Genomic DNA, 12,314 nt, shown 5'->3' on the forward strand with positions numbered 1-12,314 from the left:
AGGATCCTGACCTTCTACAGGTGCTCCATAGAGAGGATCCTGACCTTCTACAGGTGCTCCATAGAGAGGATCCTGACCTTCTACAGGTGCTCCATAGAGAGGATCCTGACCTTCTACAGGTGCTCCATAGAGAGCATCCTGACCTTCTACAGGTGCTCCATAGAGAGGATCCTGACCTTCTACATGTGCTCCATAGAGAGGATCCTGACCTTCTACAGGTGCTCCATAGAGAGGATCCTGACCTTCAGGTGCTCCATAGAGAGGATCCTGACCTTCTACAGGTGCTCCATAGAGAGGATCCTGACCTTCTACAGGTGCTCCATAGAGAGGATCCTGACCTTCTACAGGTGCTCCATAGAAAGATCCTGACTGGCTGCATCACGGCCTGGTACGGCAGCTGCACCTCAATCGTAAGGCTTTACAGAGGGTGGTGAAAACTGCACAGAACATCACCAGGACGGAGCTGCCATCCATGGAGGACCTCTACTCCCAGCGGCTCAGGAAGAAAGCCCTCAGGATTATAAAAGACCCCCATCACCCCAGCCACAAACTGTTCTGTCTGCTGCCGTCAGTTTCATCCTACAGGCCATAAGACTATTAAACACCTAAACTCTGTAACGAACATCCATAAACATGCATCTGTTTGCATCTTTCACTGTATTTATATATATATATATATATATATATATATTCCATTTAATGGTATATAGACCCTTCTTGCACTACTTCTATTTTATTTGTATTTATTTGCACATCTCAAAACATTCTCTTGCACTATTTTATTTCTATTGTTATTTCTTTCACAATTTGTACTGGTTTAATGTGTCCTATTCACGTTCACTGTTGGAGGAGCCTCAGTGCCTTGAGTAGTCATTGCCATGTGGCTGTGTAGCTACCGCGCACAGGACAATAAAGCGCTGCATCTTGAATCTTGACTCTTGTTCCTGCAGGCCAGCAGTGGGGTGAAGCAGTGGAACAAGAGGTGGTTCGTCCTCACCGACAGATGTCTCTTTTACTACAAAGGTGTGTGCTTCATTCTGTTATGAATCTTGAATATCTACTTCTATGATTTTTTGTTTATACGATTTGTGTTGAGTAGCTGTCTTGTTGTGTTGAATGTGTTACGAGCTTGATTCAGCACTTTAGATGTCTGCAAGTCTTGAAAATCATCTGATGTATTTGACTTTATAACATGTACACATATCTTATATAAATCACCAGAGCTTGTTTGGAGTGCAGTGTGGTACAGTAGTGTGTGAAGATGTATGAACGTGCTCACACTCATCAGAGGCATTTCTCACATGCAGATTAGCTGGTCGCTGAGCTAACTGTGGCTCTGCTCTCAAGACTGGAGCTCTCTTTTGACCAAAGATGTGACAAGTAATAACAGAGCTTCACAGAAACAACGTTTTAGAGGTCCCATGTCACGGCCATTTCCACTGATCATAGTTCCATTGTTGAGCTCTACTAGAATAGATTTATATTATGCAATGTTCCAAACTCACATTGGTTTCTCTGCATCTCTGTAAACGACGTGTATTCACTGAATGTCACTCTCTGCCTTTAACGGCTCGTTGTAGCTCCAGCCCCCCCCTCCCTGTGAGCACAGTGTGCTCTGATTGGTCGGGACGTTGTGAATCGCGCTGAGCTCCGTGGAGGTGTGATTTCATTGTTTAGCAATACACAGCCAAACTCACCCTGAGCACACACAAAGTCACAGCCGAAGTAAAAACAATAAGTGTGGCTTGATATTGAGTAAGAAAAAGGTTGATAAACGCTGTGAGAATGGGTCTGCAGAGAGGATTTTGCCGCGATCCCAACTGTCTGTTATCAGCCTGCAGCCAGGGAGGAGAGATCAGCAGAGCTGCCTGCACTGAGTGTGTGAGGAAGTCCGTGGATTGGTCAATTTGGACCAATCAGCGGGGGCTTAACGTAACGGCTCCACGGATTGGTCCATTTGGTTCCGGGTAACGCATGACCGTATCGCGTCATAGCTCTGGGCGCGGCTACTGGCCATTCCTACATCACAATACCCAGGAAGTAAACAATGGACAATGACGTATCTCCAACAAGGCGTTTTGGGGAGGTATTTTCTGTGTTAGAGTTTTACTCGCTACAGGGTGTACTTTGAGGGTTTTGACTCTGCACACCGTTTACATGCATAAAACCCTTCATAACACACAAGGGGACGGGTAATAACCGGAAAAGCATGGCATGGGACCTTTAAATTAAGAGGCAGAAACATAGATTTTGTCAGGTTTTGGAGAACAACAGCAAAAAGATAGTGGCGTTTATTTTTTTATTACATTACATCACATGTTACTTGTTAGACGCTTTTATCCAAAGCGACTTACATACTCAACACTGTGGGCAATCCCCACAGGAACAATTTGGGGTGAAGTGTCTCAGGGACACAACGACATGCTGACTGCAGTGGGGTTTGAACCTGTGCTCCCCTGATCCGAGCACCAACGCACTAGACCACTCTGCCACACACCTCCCTTCCCTTGGAAGGCACTTCATGATCATAAACTCCGCCAGGGGTGAACAGTGTTTGCAGACAACCACAGCGTCCCTACACCAAGCCTCACTGATGTAAACAATCACGCCGCCGCTGCGAGTCTTCCCACCGTTAACCATAGCTCTGTCCGAGTGCTAGCTTGATAGCCTGTCGAGCTGAATGGCAGAGTCCGGGATGTTGTCATTTAGCCATGTTTCCGAAAATACATAAACATAGCATTCCCTCACCTCACACTGGGTTGACTGGAGAAGTCTTGTATTGTTCATTTTATTGTCAAGTTAAGTGAGCGTACGTTAGCCATCAGCATGCTCGGGATAGACGGCCTGTGTGGGCTAGCCGCTAGCCTAGCCCAGATGCCCCCGCGCTTAACCCTCTTCTGCTTCCTCTCACACCGTCTGCGGCGTCTCCTTTCCGGTTGGGGGTAGCACTTGAGGGCGAGGTCGGGCTGAATATTCCAAGGCCCAGTGGCGACTGGTCATTAGGGGCAGGTGCACCCCCACCTAGTGTCAGCAGAAAGTATTCAAAATAATGATTACAAAAAAAATATAAAAATATATTTTAAGATCATGTTTAATCATCTGATTCGTCTGTACATTGCTGTTTTAGTCTGTGTTCTTCTAATTAGTGTCTACAGTGTGTGCCTATTGAGCTGTTTGGAGCCATGTGGGACAAAACCCGATCCTGCCTCTCCCTCTCACTGTCTAAGTCAGGGGTGCCCAACCTTTTTTGAACCGAGAGCTACTTTTAAAGTTGCCAGTCTGCCGAGATCTACCAGTCCAAATAGAGAGGCGTAGCCATTACTGACAGCCTACTACCAGGTAAATACACACTTCTACTTGTATAAAACTGACCTTTGTACGATTAATACTTCATAACATACTGCAGATCCTTTATCTGACCTCTTTCTAATCTACACACATACAAGTATTTAACTGAAGTTACACAACAGTGTTGTTGATACAGAGTTGGAGTTTATTCACACGTCACTACAGTGGGTAATGTTTTCAAGACACATTGAACAGTGCTGCCACATGTGACACAGGGGGAAAAAAAGACTCTGAACCCTTTCTTTGCCATTATATAAAAATAGTGTTGCTTCAAAAGTATAAATGAGGCTTACTAATAAGACAACTCAGATCTGAAGCTACTCAGGAATCTGCTGCCAACGTGCAATAAAAAAGACACAATTAATAGAATCAAACCCTTTCTTTGTTGCATTTTAGTAGAGTATAAAAAGAAATGCCTTTTAATAGGATGCTAGCAACACTAGTTTCTTAACCTGAATTGACAATAGACTATAATCAATTTAAGTTTGCATTCTTATACCATTTTGTACAATAATTATAATGAATAAGTTCAAACAAACTAAAACTTAAAGCTGATTAATAACGGTATCTAACTTGAGTTTTTATTAAATCAAAAACCTGTTGAAATGCTACTGTTATTTTTACTATCCCCAAAAGCGCGTCGGCAGCCTCCGGGACTGCTTCTTTCACAACTTCGCCGTCTTTGAAAGACTTCATGTGTTTCGCAAGAACGTGACTGACACGATAAGATGCTATGGTAGCAGCCTTGCTCTTGTTGTTGGGCCTGGTGAAAATGGACTGCTGTGCTGCATTTAGCTGTCCTTTCAGGCCCCTCCCCTTTTGGGAGCGTAGGGCAGAATTAGGCATGGGAGCCTGCCTGCAGACTAGGGGTGTTGAAAATAATCGTTTCTACGATGCATTGCGATGCGGACGTGGACGATTCGGTCTCGATGCAGTGACGGAAGATAATCGGTTATAGGGTAGTAACGTTGCTTCCTGATTTTCCGGCCGCGGCTTTACTATAACGTTTTTTCTGTCACTTTAATATCAAATCGGTCGGTGACGCAGAGATCAGGGAACATACGTGACAGCGGCACAGCAACACCGAACACGGAGCAGTCTGCTTTATCCACCAACACAAGAACACCAGTCCAGAACCAGCATCAGAAGGACCCGCTCCGAATCACTCTGTGTTGCTGCGGCTCAGAGACACAGACAGGGATTTATGTTTTTCAAAAATAATCGCGTTACAATCATGTCAGGTTTTTGGTGGATTTAATTAAGTCTTGGATTGCAAAGTATGAATGTCCTCTAGCAATTCTCAGACGATATATACGTCTGTAAAGTTTGTGAAGGCAGGAGGAAAAAAGCTTCCGCGATCACCGTCTCCTCTCCGTTCCTCCAAGCCCCGCCCCCTCCCTGAAAATAATGAGTGACATGCTGATAGTGACCCGATAGAAATGTTATTATTCACTTAATCACTGAGATATAATGAAGCTAATTTAATCTCATACATTCATGGGATTCATGTAACAGTAAGACAGAGAATGTAAGTGTGCACCGACATGCAGTATTTTTGTTTGTATATGCTGTTGTAAATACTCCTGTTGTCTGCTGTGTTCAGACTCAAGTCCTGTGTGTGATGCCACATTCAGGACATTCAGTGTCCTTTCTTAACAGAAGACCGTGGCTAGAAGCTGCAGCTAGACTGCAGAAGCATTAGCTTTTTGTTTTTGAGGATGGAACAACTTCACACACGGAGGCTAGACCGATACAATTCATTTATTTTGGTTTATAAATTAATGTCAAGACATTTATGTTATTGATTTCTGAAGCACTTTCTAAATAATAAAAAGAGAGTTCATATGTATTTACTGCATGTATGCATTGATGAAAAATAAGCCATGTGCAGTAATATAGAAAATTGAGGATGCAACGCATTGGTATGAATCGTGATGCACCGGGATATCGAACCGAATCGAATCGTTGACAGGATAATCGTAATCGAATCGAATCGTGAGACCAGTGAAGATGCACAGCCCTACTGCAGACCTCCACTCTCAGGACAGTTCCGGTGCAGACCTCCACTCTCAGGACACCTCCACTGTCAGTACAGGAAGTGACGATTCTGACGCATTTTTTTTCCCGCCCACCGAAGGACTCGTTTGATAGAAGTTTTCAAATCACAATGGAGACTCATCACGGAGGTGATGAGTCCGACCACCGTGCACTTTGGGTCGGCCTTGGTCAAGCCCTTTTGACCCCCCCAGCCTGGTTCTCGTAAAAGTTTTTCGCTCAAATGACACCATGGAGGAATGTAACGGGAGTTGACAGGGGACTCTGCCCTCCTCACGAGTGCCTATTTTCGGACACTTTTTTTCACTTTTCCCCGGTTTTATTATTTTTTAGGCTATTTCACCCGGTTTCTACCGGGGACATTGCCCGGTCTGGGGTGTCCCCCCACGGCCTGTGTCCAGCCCCCCGCCCCACACTCATCCATATATTAACGGATTTTGACAATGTTGTTGCATTTTTCTCCTCTCCTCTCACTGATCGAATGGCAAACGCGACCCACAGTCGAAGGGCCTCCGCGCCGGCCGATATGAAGCGTGACCAAGACGCACCGTCCAGGGGTCCCACGGGTCCCGCAGCGGGGTGGAGGTTCCCAGCTGGAACCTCCCCAGCTCCGCCGCGGTGCACTCGGCAAACACGGTTGTTTCTCGAACCTTCCACTGTTGTCTAGCGGGTGTAACTAAAATACAAGATGTCGTATTTATATATATAAATAAATAAATAAATATATCTATATATATATAGATAATAAGTGTCAGTGCTATTTTATGTTGTATTAGCGTGCATTTCCTGTTCGGAAAGTGGTGCTGTACTGAGAGTAAACAATACAAGGTGTCCCTATTTTTATATATATCTATATATACTTTATGTATATAATAAGTGTCAGTACGATTTTATTTTGTATTTGCGTGCATTTCCTGTTCGAAAAGTGGCGCTGCGGCTTTACTGATAGTAACGTATATATCTATATATATATAGATATATACATATGTATATAATAAGTGTCACGATCCGATTTTATTTTGTATTTGCGTGCATTCCTGTTTGGAAAGTGGCACTGTACTTATTTTGGAATTCTTAGCGTGCACTTCCTGTACTGACAGTGGAGGTGTCCTGAGAGTGGAGGTATGCACCGGAACTGTCCTGAGAGTGGAGGTCTGCAGGCAGACCCCTCTCGAATTAGGAGGGAATTCCGTCTCGTAGCGTTTGTGCACTGTTTTGAAATGCCGCTCCTAAATTACCCTTCTTCGATAAAGCCACGCTCGCATTGCAGATGAGACAGATGGACTTTGAATTGGAATAGATACAAAAAGAATCATCCTCCCACTCGGAGTGAAAATTAGATATGTTGGGCTTTTTTGCTTCTGCCATAATTGCGGTCTTGTGTGTGTGCGGACTGTCACTCCTGTTGACACGGACAACGTCAGTGAACTAGTGCCCACTGCCCACCAGCCACGCCCCGACACATGGGGTCACGCCGGCCAATCACACAGCTTTGGTGCGTTCATGTGCATTATTCTGGCACAGGAAGATTATGTTATAGGACATTAACGATAAAACAGAATATTGTTGTTCTATTTTTAGACACATCTCGCGATCGACTGGGAATCTCCCCGCGATCGACTGGTTGGGCACCCCTGGTCTAACTGAATGGTGACTGTAACAACTACACTGCACATGCTCAGAGTATTTTCCTATTTAATGTGTGTGGCAAAAAAATACTGAGCTGCCATCCCCACCATAGGTCATCTCACATAATTAAGAGCTGATTGGCTGTAAATACGTGTGCCGCGAAAAGTGTGGTGTGTGAAGAGCAGGAGAGAGACACGTCCTAAAACCCGGAAGTAAGCTGCGCATGGCTTCCCTGGACAAAAAAGCTATGAGATTTCTCCATAGGATTTTAGAAAATAGCTCAAAATAAGATCTGTGGGAAACGTACCTGTTAGATAAATGCACGTTTTGTTCAGCCGGATAATTTCCACATGTCTACCTACTTTTATCATTTTCTAATCATAAATCTATCAATTAGATTTATGATAGACTTCTGAAACTATAAGAAGATAAGGAGGACTTTTACAAAAAAGTAATAGAGATTGTTGTCAATGACAGCTCTGCATGCATCTCCTGGATATTATTTTATTAACTGCTTTCATCGTGTCGCGATGTTTCCAGAGAGAACAGCTGTGAGGTCCGTGCAGAAAGCAGAGCAGTGTGTATAATATATATCACTCAGTATAACAGGCCTACTCTTTTTGCTTTAGTTTAGTAGATATCTACAAACAAAGAGTCGATATTTTTCCAAAACCATTTAGTGCTTCACAATAAAATACACAACGGCTGTTAGCTGTAGGTGCGTGTGTGTGGTACAGTGTGTGCATAGATGCAGCGGACAGACAGGTCTCAGTTGGTTTGGTGTCCTCTGCTTACTTTTAATACTTGTAAATAAAACTTTTGGCCCGTAATTTATTGTCCTCATTGTAGCGACCAGAGAGGGGGGGGATATATCCAGTCTCTGATAGTGTTACGTTATTATGAGAGTGCTCTGTTTGATTCTGAAATTGTATATATTTATATAAATATAAATATATAAATATATATATACATATATATATATATGTGTGTGTGTCCGCATATGTAGCCTGTTATTGTCTCATTATACCGCAGTGTGAATGAATCAAAGTAAATATATAAGTCATCATGAACACATCTGTCCATCAGACAGAGGGCTGCTGTGCCTCCTGTCATCATTAATGGACGTCTCTTTAAAATGACCGCTCAGAGGAGAGGAGTTCTCATTTCTCTAAGCGCCTGCTGCCTCCCCTCCTCGGGTCCTCCGCTCCCCTCCTCGGCTCCTCCGTTCGCATCTCCTGTGGGCGGGACTAAGTCTCGAGGAGGGGAGTTAGAGAAATGAGAAAGGGCCAGTGTCTCTCTCCACACACACACACACACACACACACACACACACACACACACACACACACACACACACACACACACACACACACACACACACACACACACACACACACACACACACACACACACACACACACACACACACACACACTTTGTATTGTATTATATTATTGTATTGTATGAGAGAGGTTCCAGATTGAATTGAGACGAATATTTGTAATGTTCAGCGGTTGTTGTGTTTAATATTCATGAGAATATTTGTCAAAAATTGTTCAAATGATAAACAACATTTTGCATAAAGCATATTTGTCCACTCATATGTTGATAAGAGTATTAAAAACTTGAAAAATATCCCTCTAAGGTACATTTAGAACAGATAAAAAATGTGCGATTAATTTGCGATTAACTATGGACAATCATGCGATTAATCGCGATTAAATATTTTAATCGACTGACAGCCCTAGTCAAAATATAATATTTGTAAACCTGAAGAGTTAGTGCCAGTGCCTCACCAGCCATGAACCTCACTGCAGAAGCTTACAGTATATATAGACAAGCCCCACCATGAAAAATGATGTTAAAGTAAGCAAAATAAAGTCTGCCAACTCGCGGAGTAAATTGCACAGACAGCAGTTAGTAAGATTGATTTCAGTAGCCACGTTTTTGAAAACTTTTGTCACGTAGTGATCGTCTTCTCAATAGAACATCTTTGATAACAGCGTGGTGTTGTTGCAGGAAGTCCCGGAGAATACTTTTGCTGTAGTACAGGGGTGCACATAACTGGTACGCAGATTTGTGCGTAATCTGAAATGCGTACCGTCACTTGTGTCACAAAGCGCATTTGCGTACCGACGTACTTGTGAAGCTTTTCCAGAAGGCGGTCAGATCACCGGACGACAGTCGGTCTCCGTGTGCACAGACAGGGCTGCTGTTAACGTCGGTCTGTACAACGGAATTGTGCCAAAACTACGCCAATCGGCTGTGGAGGGAGACTCCCCCCCCCCCCCCCCCCCCTTCACTGGAGAACTGCGCTAAAACAGCTGATCACAACATTCACACTCTGTGGTCACGAAGTACTCCACGAGCCGCCGCCGCCCCCCCCCCCCCCCCCCCCCCCCCTCTGTCGACTTTCCTGAAGTAGCCTACTCCCCCTTTGATAGAAATCAACACTTAATGAATTAAGACCCCACAGTTTGATGATTGATAGGTGTGTGGGTTGTCTTTCATTTTGACACGCAGAAAAATGTTATAATAAACATACATACTGTATGTTAAATGGATATATCCGCCTTCTTTCATTTATCTTTCCATTCCCAACAATATACATAAATAAATGGCATATTTTGGACATAGTTCGAATGGTAAATCATGATTAATTAATTTTTAAACTGTGATTAATCTGATTAAAAATTGTAATCGTTTGACAGCCCTAATATAGACATCTACGTTTTTTGTGCCCCACCACTTTTGTACATATAAAAAAGACTTTCATTGTATTCGGTCTGAGGAAGCCCCTCTCTTGGAGTTCCTCTGACCTCTTACCAATTCAATTAACATGGGTACATCTACTGTCAATTTGCAAAGACCATTGATAATTAGCAAAGAGACTCCCATGCCTCTTCTACTGACTTTCTGAAAAATACTCATCCACGGGTAATCTTTTTACTCAAGGCAGAAATCACAGGCTGTACTGCACCCTTACCTACTCACAGATAGCCAAAAAAACATATTTTAATTATACAGCAGTTGTGGAAGAAAAGACCATTTGCGCTAATCTACTTCTACTAAAAATCATTATAGGAATATTTAATATTAAAAAAAATTGACTTGTCCATCCAAGTTTTAACACACATAAAAACACACATATTAGATGACATTATAAATGAATATACCAGAAATACGCTATACTAAACTTTCTGCTTAATACGTTATTTTAATACTTCACCTTGCACAAACACTACTGAAATACTCTCACATTCACTACTGAACACCTCGCACACACTATACTGAAAATTAACCTCACACACACACTATTGAAATCCTCTCATATTCACTACTGAACACCTCACACACACACGCACATACAACTGAAAATTAACCTCACACACACACTATTGAAATACTTTCACATTCACTAGTGAACACCTCGCATACACAACTGAAAATTAAACCTCACACGCAACTATAAATTAACCTCACGCACATATACTACTGAAATACCCTCACACACACACTCCTGTAAAACATTTTACTAATGTGCATGTGTTTCACCTATGTGTGTGAGGGGGATTCTTGCTGTAATGGAAGTCATTGTAATGAAACTTAAGCACCAAACTGCTTGTGGTCTCTCTGCTAGCTCCATTAGCCCCGTTAGCTTCATTAGCTCCAGGCTGTATAGGGGCTCAGCTGATACAGCGAACACAGCTTGAACTCGGACGTGTTTTTTGTGTTGATGCCTGGTGGAGTATTCTTCATTGAAATGTTGCACTTATCTTATGGCTCTGCGGCTCAAACAGACCGTCCATGAATGCAGTTTCTTCGGTAAGTGAAATTCAAGCACTTTATTTCGTACTGGTCTTTTTATTCAGCTAACGAGCGAGACGAAGCTACATCTGTGCTAACGATGCTATCCGTAGCATACAAGTTAAAACATAGAAGTGTAAAACATTAAGAAGGATTATACTGTAGAACAGGGGTCACCAACCTTTTTTAGGATGAGGGCTACTTTCAAAAAATAAAACAAGTCGGGGGCTACTTTTACTCCTCTTTTCTTTTCTTTTTTTTGCAGTGTTTTTTGCAGTGTATATATTTAGCACATTTTAACATTATTATATGCTTACCTTTAACCTTTGTGTGCTGTTTGGGTCTTTGGGACCCGTTTTCAGTGTTTACTAAAAGAACATGTATGCAATTTAATTATTTTAACCTGCTTTATTTGGGGGTGGGCCTCACATCCTCTAGGGGGGGCCTCACCTCCTCTAGGGGGGTCCTCACCTCCTCTGGGGGGGTCCGAGGGCATTCAACCCCGGGAAGATTTTTTTTTTAAATGTTGAAGTGAAATGCATCAATCTGGTGCACTTTGAGCACAAAATGAATGTATGGATACAGCTCTCAACACTCAGATGAAAGGGAGCTGTATACTTTTCAATAATCCAAACATTTTTAGAATATCACAACCAATAACAAATCATTTAAACTTGTTTATTCATATCTTGTTACCTAGTTAGCGTTCTTTCTTTTTATTTATGCATATTTTACTAATCACTCCCCTTTCAAACTGTTTTTTGTACTGTCCTAGTGTACACATTGGAATTATCTCTCTCTCTCTCTCTCTGAGTGCTCCTCCGTGGCGATGACGGCATGCGTTAAAAAATAATAATAAACATATTTGTAAAGTGGGGGGACACAAACAGGATTTCGAAAAGTGCTGGGGACATGTCCCCAGTGGAGTTTACGCCGTGTCTGTGCGTCAAGTGGAATAAATATATATGCAAGTTACAACACACAGAGTAAAACTCTGGCTCTCATGTGTTGTATCTGGCATGATAGGCTGTTCAATGGGGCTGATGTGTAGATTCTGCCAGAAGGAAAATCAGCGGGGAGGTGCCACATTGCTTTTCTTCCCGACTGCAACGCTGGTCCCGGAAATCAAGCAAGAACGTGATTGGTCGATATTCATAGTGGGGGTGGGGGGAGGAGGGGTGTTAGATAGATATAGAGTTATAGTAAGTAGATAGAGTTCGCTATGATTTAGGTTTCGTTTATGCATGGGGTAGATTCTTTTAATTACATTTCCTTTTTTTTGGTGTGTATTTTATACATTTTGGATTTTCTTGGCGAGCTATTTTTAGAACGTGCCCGGCGGGCGCCTCACGTTGCCCCTGCGGGCGACTGAGTGCCCGCGGGCACCGTGTTGGCTACCCCTGCTGTAGAACAAAAGGCTTCTTGTGAGGTTGGTAAAATAAGGTCATGCTTGTACATTAGTTAGTTTGCTAGTT

The 12,314-nt window shown here is 42.8% G+C and overlaps 1 protein-coding gene across 10 annotated transcripts in view; it reads left to right on the forward strand.

Annotated features, from left to right (window-relative positions):
- plekha6 (pleckstrin homology domain containing, family A member 6) overlaps positions 1 to 12,314 on the forward strand; it is a 150,167-nt gene that overhangs the window by 81,212 nt on the left and 56,641 nt on the right. For all 10 annotated transcript variants that reach the window (XM_071203236.1, XM_071203234.1, XM_071203231.1 and 7 more), the window contains one exon: positions 951 to 1,023. In XM_071203236.1, coding sequence (XP_071059337.1) covers positions 951 to 1,023 — 73 coding nt within the window. The remainder of the gene's footprint in view (positions 1 to 950; positions 1,024 to 12,314) is intronic.

Source organism: Pseudochaenichthys georgianus, chromosome 5 (assembly GCF_902827115.2).
Source record: "Pseudochaenichthys georgianus chromosome 5, fPseGeo1.2, whole genome shotgun sequence".
Taxonomy (NCBI): domain Eukaryota; kingdom Metazoa; phylum Chordata; class Actinopteri; order Perciformes; family Channichthyidae; genus Pseudochaenichthys; species Pseudochaenichthys georgianus.